At 37.2% G+C, this 13,386-nt stretch overlaps 1 protein-coding gene across 2 annotated transcripts; it reads right to left on the bottom strand.

Annotated features, from left to right (window-relative positions):
• Positions 1-1,229: 1,229 nt before the first annotated feature.
• Positions 1,230-2,716, bottom strand: LOC108602415. Of its 2 annotated transcripts, XM_017990528.1 has the most exons (3): positions 2,368-2,716; positions 2,183-2,305; positions 1,230-2,114 (listed from the first exon to the last, which is right to left on the bottom strand). In XM_017990528.1, the coding sequence occupies exons 1-3, from the start codon at positions 2,643-2,645 to the stop codon at positions 1,979-1,981; spliced, it is 537 nt and encodes a 178-aa protein (XP_017846017.1). In that variant the 5' UTR covers positions 2,646-2,716; the 3' UTR covers positions 1,230-1,978. The 2 variants fall into 2 exon arrangements, with proteins under 2 accessions (XP_017846017.1, XP_017846019.1); XM_017990530.1 differs by lacking the exon at positions 1,230-2,114 and having other exon boundaries at positions 2,228-2,318.
• Between the last annotated feature and the right edge of the window lie 10,670 nt (positions 2,717-13,386).

Here is a 13,386-nt window from a genome sequence, read left to right as displayed (position 1 = left end):
TAAAACACATTCGTTTCGACTCTCGCTGCTTCGCTCTCCATCTGAAACTTTCGTGCTGAGTAAAATTGTTTGTAGCCTGTCAGCGAAACTAAAAACAAACCTGGCAGCTATGCTTTCGGCTCATGGTTATACACAGAGTAGCACATTATTGGGACGTGCGTGTGTGTGTGTGTGTGTGTGTGCGACGGTGACTGTCTGTGTGTAAAGTTAATGTTAGTAAATATAACAGGCATAACGCATCTTGCTGACTTGGCTTACACACAGTTATATATGCATATTATATATACGTAGACAAATATACAGACCATATGTATGTTTGGCTAGCGCATGGTATGTATCCAGGTACGTACGTATGTACGTAGGCATAGACATAGGGGAACGCAGGTTGAGTCTGGCACGTGCATGTGCGCACGCCGAAAAGTATGCAGCGCTTGATGTTCTAAGGCTTACCTTTTGCGCCGTGCGCTCTTTGCAGTTGCTTGAATGCACCTTAAACAGCCGTCGCTACTCTCGAACACTGACAATCTAAGCAGTTTACTGTGTCAATATGTTGCGCTAACAGCAGCCTCACTTCAGAAACTCACACACCAGCTCAACAAGTCAGCTTGTGCCAGTTCTCAATCCTATATTAAAGACCCGGGAACTGAGTTCAGCATTTGCCTTCCTTATGCATGCAAATTTCCACTCGTTGTTGACTTCGAGAAGGTAAAAGGCAAAAGCGACAAATATTCTGTGGAGAATACTGCATAATGCGGTTATTGCAGCGATTATTTTAATGGTACTTCTATCTTCTCTCTCAGTTCTCACTATGGAAACTTGCAGTACTTTGTGCAGCAGCAGCAGCATATGATTCAGCTGTAGTACTAGGTGCCAACAAGCTTAAGGTAATTATGCTATAAAAGAAATATGTAAATATAGAAGATATTGGGAAGCATTACACAATTTCTGTGCATTATTTTCTGTAATTTTCGAGCTGCACATTAAGCTTCGCCTTCTGGCTCAGTAGTTGATATGTCAAGCCCGTTATATACATATTGATAGAATTTTAGCTGCTAATAAATAAATAGCACTCTCTGCTGCAAGCCATCAAGATTATTTCCACAAAATTAAGCACTGCACAGCACTTCACTATAGAAAATATAAGTAAGCGAACATACTTACTGCTTTTCCCGCTATACAACAGCGTCATAACTCTTACAAAGTTCATAAGCAATTTTATGGAATTTTTTTTGTATAATACATATTTTAATTTACGCTAAATATTACAACGGCATCTGAGGCGACACAAAAGCCCAGCTGCAGTTCCCAGTTCCTTGCCACGTCCTCGCCCTCGTCCACGTCCACGTCCAACACCCAATGCCCAATTCCTCAACGGTTACTTTTGGCAGTGCAGTGCTGACTTTATTTTATTTGTTGGTAAAAATTGTATTCATGAATAATTCAGTGGAGTGAAAAATTTGCGTTCTCCACCCAACTTACATTTTTCTGCTTTTTGCGGTAGTACCATATATTTGAGTATTCTTGTAATAAAAATAAAATAAATAATAACAACACATACAAGATGAAATTCAGTTCTTTTTTCCTTCTGTGAACTTCCGCTTTTCGGTGTTTGGCAGTTTGGGCGTGTCGGTTATCAGCCCTGTTTTAATATTTGATGTAAATGACTGGTGTGTTGGCTAACATTTGCGGTGGCTTTTGGGCATCACTTAGGTAGATGCGCTATGTAAATTTGTGTCGTGGAAACGGCAACTGTTTGTGTATATCGAATATGCATCAAGCACTTGGAATGCCTTGATCTGCTTTTGTTGTTGCCTTTTTTGCTTTTGTTGGCAATGCACTTGTTCCATGAATTAAGTATAATTGCTGAAATACGCCAACAGCAATTTCGAGACATACTCGTGACGGAATCGGCAGCTTGTTTTCTTTATGCAATTTTAGTTGCGAAATTGCTGTGTAATTTACATTGAATTTAGTCTATTTAGGAGAACTCATTGGACATGATGAACTGAAAGCGCGACTCCTCCTCCGGCGTTAAGCGATAGAAACGTCGACTTGTATTGACCAATTCCCTTTCAGTATGTAGCGGCGGCCACAGCGTTGTGTACGATACAATACTGGAAATAAAAGCAAATCAAATAACATTACTGCTATTCATGATTATAATGATACTTCAATGTCGTACCGCACAAAGTAGGTCGCCTCTCGAGCCGATGCTTGATTATCGATAAGCTTATTGATTTCATTACGAAACTGTGCTTGATACTTTTTATAAACCTTGTTGTACCGCTCATGACAAACCATATCGCTATTGATGAACACTTCCATTTTGAGTTATGGTAATATTGAATCATCAATTAGTTTACTTACAAGGGTACTTTGAAGTTTGTATAGCTTGGATCCTTGCGTATATCATGCCCATCTGCATCAGCAGGACCAGCATACTTGGTAAAGGACTTCTCATTCTCAGATATAATAGACTGCAATGGATGTCTGTCTAGCTTATGACGTCGAGAAAGAGTGCTCATCGTGGGTCGAGAGTCGATTGTCGGTATATCGTATTTGATTTCATTTTCAAAGATGGAAGTTGTTTGCATCTTGCTATTATCCTTATTGCGCGTAAAACGCGTTTGTCTAAATACCGACATCTTGAATGCCAAAAATTTAGCAACAACAAAAGGAAATCAAACAAAATTATTCAACGCAAAATTAAAAACAACAAAATATGAAAGTTAACTGAAACGCTTGCTCGAAATGACAAGTATATAAGTTAAAAACATGCTTGTTAAATAATGATTAGTAATTAGGACTTAAATGTTGAACTAATTCATTATTAAATTGGGTTATTACACTGGTACGAACAGAGCTCAATCGACTCAAATTGTCTTGCTGATCCCAAATCTACATATATTGAGTGCATACACTTTAGTCTGTTACGCCTTCTTGTCCCTGTTATTCGCACAACAAATACGTCAAGTGTATAAAATGAATTCAATGTGAGTCACAGTGCATTCGGGATAATAGATCCTGTTGTGAATGGAAAAAGATATATGCACTTACAATTATATGCTTACGGTAAATGTAAAAAGAAACGACTGGACTTCTTTCGGAGAAATGTGCACTTCTCATGTGTTTACGGAATTAAAAGTAAACATAATTGTTCATTATTTAATGAGCATTTTCTGGAAATTGCATTAACGATAAAAACAGGCAAACAAATATTATTCATATATTCAAGTATACAATATGTACTAAGAAACTGTATTAAAAAATAATACAAATTTGTGTAATTAAATTAAATAAAATTACGAATGCTACTGTGAAAAGAGTAGTTTGCTTAACAAATTGTGGTTAAAGAATTTGTAAAGCCTTTTGCAAAAATTGGACCAAGTCTATATTTTGGATGTGTCATAAGCAGGGTTAACTTAAAATTCTCCTCTGTTCGTCTGATTTTCGGTATTAGGTTGAGCATGTTCTAAAACATAAATAAAATGTACTTTACTAAATCATAAATAGCTTTTGGGATCTCTAATTATTTATGTTAATGTATGCGCATCATTCGACGGCTTTCTGATAAAATCAATAAACTATAATAAGCCCATAATGAAATTATCAACTACGTATCATGTTCAGGAAGCCAAAACGCCAAAACCTGCTTCAACTTTCCCAATCTCCCCTTTTTTCCTTGCCAAGGCCATACGCTTACCCAGTCACAGGCACAATCAACTCCCACGCAATTTTAAGGCTCAACATTCTTAGCAAAAATATGCAAAATATTTTAGCCAAAAACCTTTCAAAAGATTGCAGAGCGAGACAGATATTTAAAGCTTCTCCATGTATGTATGAATGTATATATACATATGTATATACATATATGTATGTGTTTATGTAGGCATACTCGGTAATGTTATTAAAAAAGCCAAAAGCTTTATCGAATTGACTTGTGGCTGTGACTGATGAAGTGGTGTATAAAAAAAGTTATACATTTTAGGAAACTGGAATTAATTATAATTTAGATATTATAGGAATAGTTTCACATACAATGTTGATAATCACACTACAGCGGCTTCAAGTCCGCCCGTAGCCAAGCCATTCAAACCCATTTTAGCTGCTAAGCGCCAACGAATTTATGGTTTTAATCTTTTGGCTTTATGCTTTTTTTGCCTGCCAACAGAGATGCCTTCAACATCTCTGGTACATTGGTCGAGCTCATGCCAAATAGCCCGGCCTACGACATGAGCCGAGCGCGCTCTGCGGATTTTATGGCTCAAGGACATGCCGCTTGCAAAACTTCAAGGATACGCTTCTATGCCTGCCCCGCCTGACTGCACTCTGCGCTGCGTGGAGTCGGATTTGTGTTTTCATTACAAATGAGGCGCTCAACGCACAGTGCCTACTCAAATTGTGGTCGCTAACAAAGGGGCGGGCCTAGTCAACATTCCGCCCAAAAACTGCGTAAAAAGCACAAAAGCCAAGCGAGCTACCAGAAAATAAATCAAATTAAATGAAATGAAATGAAATAGTTGTGGATTTTCGCTGCTGACCATGGCATCCCACTCCCACGGTGGGCAGCCCAACTGCCTACTCTGCAATTTGCACAAAATCAGACAATGAAGAATGTATGAAAGAGGAACGAAGATACTCGCTGAAAGTAAAAGTAATGGGAACAACAGATTCAACAACAACAATACTGGAGCTCGATATTTCCCCAAAGAGTGTTGCCATTTTGTCTGTTTATTATCGCAGACCCTACGCATCTCCACGCAACGCAGGTCAATGCGTATGCCCGTTTGACAAATCAAGCGGAGAAATGGCAATAAAAAAAAAAACAAGATATTTTGTGCGTATAGAAGTAATGAGGTCAACACCTACTATGTACCTATATTCGGATTACTATTGAAACTGTATTAATCAATCTCTTTCGGTGACGGATTATTACCGCAAGTCATACATGCTGTTAATTCTTGAACCATTAAGCATCAATTATATTTCACACTTCAACAAGATGTCATTAATGCCTCCTACATCAACGTTGTTTTTATACTTTGACATATTATATACAAATACAAATCACTTTGTCTACATTACGAGCGGTGGGAAAATGTCGATTTTATTACGACCGTAGAGATGTTTTGGAAAGTTGGCTGCGTCAATCTATAGCTGCACGCTTATTTCCTTTCCTTGTGCCCCTTACTCGCATATATTTATTTCATCAGCAACTTCTATAAGCAGTTCAACGAATAGTAAGTGCAGTCACTGGGTCAGTCAGTCACACTAGACGAATCGCAACACTAGGTGCTTTGGTGCAAGCCAATGTATACCCTTAACCTACAGAAATACTAGCAATAGCAGTCCTGCTAGCCAAGGGGCGAAAAAAAACAACGAGAAAGTTGAGAGTCCATATTCACTGACATTGTATATTAAACCAAATGGAAAGCGCAATGTAAGGCTTTGGGTAAAATTTTAACAGCATCAATTGTAATGCCAAAACGAGACCGCCGATGCCCATCAAATGGACGACATGCCGCAAGGACTTGCCAAAACGTTTAGTCGTGACTGTTTTAAAATCAAATCAAATTGTGCACTTAAGTTGCAGTTGCAGCAAGGAAGCGCGACAGTATCGCGAGAAAGCAAAATCAAAATCAAAATAGAAATAAAGCCATGTCAAACACAAATTGCTGGCAGACAAGTTGCAAAGGTGCCGCTGGGCAAGTGTCACCAAAAAAAAATTGGAACCAATGGATAATAAAATCCAGCAAATTGAATGCGATAAGTTGAACGTGGGAATACGTGCCAGCAGCCATTACAGCAACATTGGAATCTTAGCAACTTTTATTGCCCAAAAGTTGACAGATATCCAAATATTGAGCTGCTGATAAATGCATTAAGAGACAATTTGTAGAATCTTTCCAAAATTTTTAAATTATGTAATGGTCGACGCTCTAATAATTCAAACTCAGAATTTTCTATTCTCTTTGGAAGTGAGGAGTAAATTCAGAATTACAAAACAAGACAAAAAATTGACTGGTTAATATTTAAAAAACATTGAACACCGCCCCTGTCGCTTGCGTGGGCTATTAGCTTTTAGCTACTGTTAAAGCTATAGCTCGAGTTCATCAGCTGATATTTGGGGAGGTTCTCTTTGCCAAACTGCCGCTACTTTCGCGTTAGCCACAACATATCGCTCTACAATAATTAACTCTGTTAGTATTCATTCCTTCTGTCTAATTCTTTATTCATGTGACGCTTAGGTACTTCAGAAAGTAGATGCACTATTGAGCTGAGCCGGTGCAAAGACAGAGCTGCTGCTGAATCGAAGTTTCATTTATCTTGTTTTTAAATCTAAAAAAACAAAAACATAATTTTAAATACTTTTAAATTTAATTTTAAATATTTTATGTATTTTATGAAATTATTTTATGTAATAATTTCTTTTATCGTCGACTGTTCATAGTTGACATTAAATAAGATGACATTAAATAATTTCCCCTTTAACTAATTTAATCATAAACATGACGCCTAACATAATACGGCAATTAGCTAACGATGGGAGACGATTAGTATAAGATGGTAGATCAATTCCAGGAACCTAGTTAAAGCCTCGCAAAGCAAATAATAAAATTTTTTTTTGACAGATTCAATATTATTCTGGTGGTTCGAGTATTGTGGAGACCAAACACAAGAGAAATATTTCAGAATCGGACGAACAAGAGATGTATAAAGTAATTTAGTTGTGTAATTAGAAAGAAGATGAAGGTTCCTCATGCTGTTATAGTATTTTCCAAATTCGAATATAGTATTCAGCCCAGTCTTAAGGCTTGCTGGAAATTATGAATTAGATAGTGTTCTTTCCGGGGATCTAGCCTGTTGCTGAAACACTCTCCCAATATTCAATGGTCTTCTGGGAAACCTCGCCGAGCCTAGGAAAACTAGCTGGCTTAATAATTCCGATGCAGAGGTTAGTGCATCTAGTTGTTTTAATCAACGCAACGAGTTCGGTATTTATTCTATTAAATTAGGACGTGACTAGAGCAATAAACTGAAATGAAACACAATTATGGCAGCCAAGTAAAATTGTCAATAACTTATCAGCTGTCCAAATGAGCTACTAACTGGACACTGATCAGCAAGGGATCAGCACCGAGAAGCGAACATTGTGGATTAGCATTGATGATTCATGTTCTGTTTCCGCAGCAGGACAATGGTGGCACGCTTGGTGTCTGTTTCTAGTGCCTAATCGTTCATCGTTAGCTCGTGTAGGGGGGCGAAGTCGATATCGTGTGCTGGAGTCAGGGACAGTGTAATGATTATGTTTTTGTTGCTGTTGTTGTTGTTGTTGTTGTATATATGCGTTATTGTCGCTTAGCCAACAAACAAGCGCATTAATAACAAATGGCATTGAAAGGCCGCGTCATTAAATGAGCCAGCAGCGCACTAAGTAAGGCTGATTATGACTGTTGTTGTTGTTGTTGGTGTTCAAACGTTTATTGTTACAATGACAACGTCGTTGTAACATCATTAAATTGCCAAAAGTCACGCATTTTGAGTTGATGGCCGAAAAATTGCTGCGAACAATGTCTGACCCGCACAAGTCATCGCATTAAACAGCATCGCATCGGACCAGAGCTGTGTGCTGCGATTTTAATGACGACTCTTCCATTGATTATGGTGACTGTGTACCATTGCCTATTCCCTGACTGACAGCTGCAAATTGTTACTCTTAGGTACATTAGCAGTCGCGTGTTGAATGTTTGGCTGTCATTATGTGTCAGTAAACCTGAATCAGGCTTGTGCCTTCAAACACTGCCGTTGACAACTGAGTTGTGTTATCATTTGGTCTGGCTTTGGTCAAAGCTTAGCTCACAGCGGTGTTGTGACATCAACAAAGGCACGCATTTCGGTTGCCAGCTTCGAAGGCCACTCGGAAACAATGCTAGCAGTCAACACATCCGTTTCCGCGCGGCATTCACACACCCCTGTAGAGCACATACCCACACATATGTATGTATGTGAAGGGGATTGGGGATAGTCAATAAATTGACGCTACTGTTGACCAACAGCCACACTAACGTAGACTATGCCCTCTGCAATCAGCTTGAAAAGCTGTATAATCTTTCTTATTGCAACTATTGAAATTATTGAAAGAATTCGTATGGTATAAAAACAGTTTTCTACCAAATACTAATATCACTTATTATGATAGTTAGCTTCGGAAGTGCAAAAACCCATTGAGAGGCCGTTCTAACAGCAACAGTAGTTGGCAGCCAAAAGGACAATTGTAGAGCAACAACAATAGGAGCTTAAACAGGCAATAGCAACACAACAGGGACAACCAACAATGTCGGTTGGCTTCCGCTTCACCAATTTTTTGCAATGCTCTTTTTGGTGCTGGCAGTTGTTGTAATCGTATTAAAGCGCTAGCATGGCAGCACAATTGTTATTGTTGTAGCACTGACTTTTCGTTTTTGTTGTTGCAATAGAAGCCGCCAAAACAAAGGCTCGAGTGCTCATTCACCTGATTTTGTGGGCGTTTCTGGGCGCCGAAATGTAGGCAACACTGTGCATTTTGGCTTCTCTTTCTCTCTCTCTTTCTCTCGATTTATGCATGTTTATTCAAAGCCAGTAACTACACAAAATAGAGTATCGCTCGGTCATTGTCAGACGTACGAGTATAAATACGGTGGTGCGGAGGGCCGACTATAGCGCCAATTGCAAGCGATGAAAGGTAGCAATTGTTGAGCTTAAATGGGCCTCATTTTAGATATTCAAGTGTGTTTCTGCATATGTGGGTAGAGTAAAAATGAGCATATGACATACTTTTGCCACTGCCAAAGTGTATGCCACTTAGCGCTAAACAAATGATGTGAAGTTCCTGCAATTGGCTTGTGCAAACTGCGAGCTGATTGCTTACCAATAAAATTAACTAAATAATGGACAGGACCTGCTTTAATACACGCCGAAGGCTGAAGGCAAGCACTTGTGGTAATTTATATAAGCTCTTTGACTTTTTCGATTGTGCAACGTCTTGTGCACGAATAAAACTTCAAGAGTTATACGTACTGTGCAATAAGCGTAGGTTAATGTCCAAATTTAAAGTCATTTCCAGCAACAACAAGACACTACTTAGCTGGGTTAGCATATCTAAGGACTTTTGTTGATTTGTGCGCTTAGCAGTTGGATAATGTTTTAAGCTATTTTTTAATCAAGGTTATGTCCTTGACCTTGAACTAACAAGCCAGACAAATTGCCCGTCAAGGTCACAGAAGTCATCATCTTCATTTCAGTCTAACCGCTTTAACAAATTTACCAAAACAAAAACAAACTAGTGTGTAACTTTGCGATTGCTTCTCCTTCAATAAACACAGACCTAATATATGTATAAACACTTTTTTATATTATCTTCTATAATCTTAAGGGTTAATCTTTTGTTGGTATGCAATATTCTACTATTGCAATCTATTTATGGAATGTATATGCCAAAACCTGATTTTTTTTCTTAGGAAATAAGTACGAAGAGATTTATGCGCACCCCTAAAATCGCCATGTTACTTACATGGTGTTACCCACACAAGCAGCCGAATTTGCGGCTCTTGTTGCCCGACAATTTTTCATAAGGTCATGCAATTTTTTACTCGCCTAATGTGCGCGTCTCTTTCGCTACCTGCTGTTGCGTCGGCGCGGCTGCCAGTGCAGATAGACCGAGAAAGCAAGCGAGATTTTTTCTCGCTTATGCTTATATGCCTGCCGATCGCATTTTGCATGTGCGCACATTTTCTTTTGCGCTTATTTTTCGGCACTTGCAAACACCCAGGCTTGTCTTGTGTATATGAGTAAAGGCATATGCCTCTGTTTTGCTTGCGCGCGTATTTACCCACACCCATGATTTGTGAATGCCACCATGGTATCAAAAAAATGCCACCCCTGCCGTTCTCTGATACACACCTCATTTGCCACCAAAGGATTTCTTTCATCAAGTTGTAGAGTGGCCAGCGATTTAAGCCCGATTGAGAATCTCTGGGGAATACCTTCTGGGGAAAACCTAAAAATAAACTTGAACTGCTTTGTTTAATTAAAAGTAAATTTCTTTTGAATCACATCTCCCGCATATCTTTTTCCCTATTTAGCCATAGCTATAGATATGTGAATACCCTTTTTAAATATCTGCTGGGTTGCTGGCGTAACTCTCATACCATATTTAAATTAGTTTTTTTTTTTTTTTGCTTAGTATATATATATTATATTATTAAGTGAAGAAGCAGTACTTTCAAATTTGAATAAAATTGAAATGCATTCAATTTGAATAAAAATTCAAGAAATGAATTCACACGCAAATTGAAATGTTGATACACTTTTATTATTTATTTATTTTATTACGACTGCGTCCAAATTTAACTGCGAACTTAAAAAAAAAGCATTTTGCTGTTAAATTGTTTGTTTCAATCCATTTTTAATTTTTTAAGTGTTTTGATTTGATTTACTGGAAAATATATGTTGGCAGCAGCAGCAGCTAACTCTCAAATGTAACATTTGGAATGGTTTCTTAAATAATTAATTAATTCTAAGCAACATTATATTACATACATATAGCACAGCATCATCATTACTATTACTTGGTTCATTGTTCGTTATCCTTGGAGTTGATAAAAGTATATTACTGCAGCTGATTTGTTTAGCACGAAGCCTCAAGCGTAATCGATAATGTTGGCAGTCAAGTGATTTGACTTAATGAGCTTCCAAAAAGCTGGTAACAAAATGCTTTTATTAAATATTAAAGACTAGTTTCTAATATGATTAGGGAGAGTACGCACTAAGTCAGTTGTGTAACATGTTTCTTGTTTCGCTTTTCCGTTGGCTCTTTTGCTTAAGCCCTAAAGTCGGCCATAGCACAAACTATTTCCTAACTGTCCAATAAACGTCAATAAGTCTGTGAAAGAAAGAAAATGCGCATTTTTCAATTACGTATTCGCATGCAACGTCCAACTATGCTAAATTACAGCAAAGCAACATCAGCAAAAACAGCAACAACAAAAATGTAAATGCTTGTATGTGTACTCGTTTGTTTGTCTGTTCAATATAACAAAACACAAATTCAAATGGCATTTTGTACTGCTGCAACATGCAGGCAGTATGCAATTGTATGGATAAGGACAAGGACGAGCCCTCGTTGAAACATGTTGGCCATGTATTTCATATACATATGTATGTATGACACGGTTAGCTAATAACGCTCACAGACGAAGTACTTTGTACTTTGTACTAGTATATAGAGCAATTGGCAGCTACATACATATATCTGTAAAAAAAAGGTGGGGGAGGTCAGCTGGGTGATGGTGCGGGTCAATAAGGTTTGCCTGCTTATAAAAAAATCAAATTAGTATTTGACGAAAATAAAATTAAGAAATAAAATAGTACTCATAAACTGGCTTTGAGCACCAACATACATCATTTCGTCATGCTCGAGCTGTGCCCTCGCATTTGCAATGGCTTCCACTTTCAATGTGCTTCCATCCACATGACTGACCAGTACAACTTTAAATAATAGTCCCTGCAACTTTGCAGAGTGGAAAGGCGGAGGAAAAGGCAATGTACTCGACAGTCAGCGACTGTCCAAGCTGTACGCCATTGGTGTTTGGGCTCAGGGCTTAGTCAAGCATGCATCTTTAGTTTAAAGGCAAAGAATTTGCAATGTGCTGTGCATCGATTTTGCTGCGCGGCTTCGACTGCGGCATTGACTGTTCGAATCATTTGACCAGAAATGTCACTTGTTAAATTCCAACGTCATAACTTGGGCTGCAGATATCCGTTACACTACAGGAAGTTGCATATTTTGTTACTTTAAATGTAAATGCCGCTGTCGGCAGTATTGTTGTTTTCATTGTTTCATTAATCATTTGGTTAACAAGCGGGAAAACGGAACCGGAAGAACACATGTGAGATTTATTATTATTCCATATGATAGCCTTTTTTTGTCAGTACTCAACTTAAATAAATAAATAAATAAATTTATCATATTTTGTAAGATTAAAACTTAGCATTTTCACCGAATTGAATAATCGTTTGTTACAAACTTTTTCTTATTAAAATAGTGTTCTGTTTACAGACCAAACTGTATTCATAACAGCTAACTGCTGACAGTGAGCAATTAGTTCTAGCAAACCAACATAGCGCAAGTACTTAAAATAGTTTTTAGCTCAAGTAGATTTTGAAATAAATATAACAAGACCGTAGGAGACACAGAAATTACAGATATCTAATTTTTCGATGTTTTTACTCTGAGTAAACGCTCAGAAGGAGATTGGCAATTAAGAATCACCACCATTTATACAAGAAAATGTCGTTAAATATATTTCTTATTTTAGTGATGTTTTCAAAAATGATTCTGTATTATTATTTTTATATTTAATGAATTGGAAAACTAGCATTTTTTGGACATATCACTTATAATTTGAATATAAATTGTGCCCGCCAAAAACAATTAAATTGACTGTTGCGGTTTCAGCAGTCTCAACTTTTGTACTTTTGCTTATGAATAGCAAATTCCCAAATAATAATAATGAAAAAACAAATAATTTAGTCATGTTGGTAAATATAAGTAAATCAAGTACATTATATTACAGGGAATATGAATTACTGCGTCTATTGACAAAAAGATGTGTTCAAACTTAGAGCAAACACTATAAAGTTTCCACCAAGTTTGAAAATTGTTTTGCTCATTAATTTTAATTAAACTCACTTGAAGCTGTGTTTAAGTCAATTTATTAATAATAATGCTAAGTGAAAACTGTGTGGCATCTGTCTGATTCGAGATGATTTTGATGGCAAAGAGAAATAGACTTTACTTACAGATTTGGTTTAATAGAAAATCTTGAATTAAAACATTTATAATTTATGTATTAAACTATTTTTATAAGGGTTATTCGAAATTTATTGACCTTTGTAAAACAAAACTACTTTAAATGGCTCGAAAATTGACAAATCTCTGACTCAAGTGATGGTGATTTTTAAATAAATTCGAACAGGAATCTATGTCATATATATACTAGTGCAAAGTACAAAGTACTCATCTCGTATATGATTTAAATTAGATTTTAGGTAGGTTTGAAAATAATATGTAACAGGGCGATCCTTCGCCTTGGCTTGGCACACTCTACAAAGTATATACAATTTTGATCAGCAAGACGAAGTGAGTTGATATAGCCATAACCGTCTATCCGTCTGTCTGTCTGCCTGTCTGTTCGTCTGTCTGGGTGTTTGAGCAACTGCTATACCCAAACCCAAACGCTTTTATTTTAATTTTTTTCATTTCTTCCCCCCTCTCCAAATCGAAAAAAATGGATTAAACCCTAAACATTAAGCAATTAAATTAAATGTAAAAATCTGAAATAAATC

The sequence above is a fragment of the Drosophila busckii genome, chromosome 3R, assembly GCF_011750605.1.
Source record: "Drosophila busckii strain San Diego stock center, stock number 13000-0081.31 chromosome 3R, ASM1175060v1, whole genome shotgun sequence".
Lineage (NCBI taxonomy): Eukaryota > Metazoa > Arthropoda > Insecta > Diptera > Drosophilidae > Drosophila > Drosophila busckii.
The sequence above is the reverse complement of the archived record's forward strand: the minus strand, read 5'-3'. Positions and strand labels throughout refer to the sequence as shown.

Coding starts and splice junctions, on each gene's coding strand:
- LOC108602415 (XM_017990528.1), bottom strand. CDS start 2,645: ATGTCGGTATTTAGACAAACGCGTTTTACGCGCAATAAGGATAATAGC. Junction 2,306..2,367: donor ACAAACTTCAAAGTACCCTT/GTAAGTAAACTA, acceptor GTTCATCAATAG/CGATATGGTTTGTCATGAGC. Junction 2,115..2,182: donor GAGGCGACCTACTTTGTGCG/GTACGACATTGA, acceptor TTTTATTTCCAG/TATTGTATCGTACACAACGC.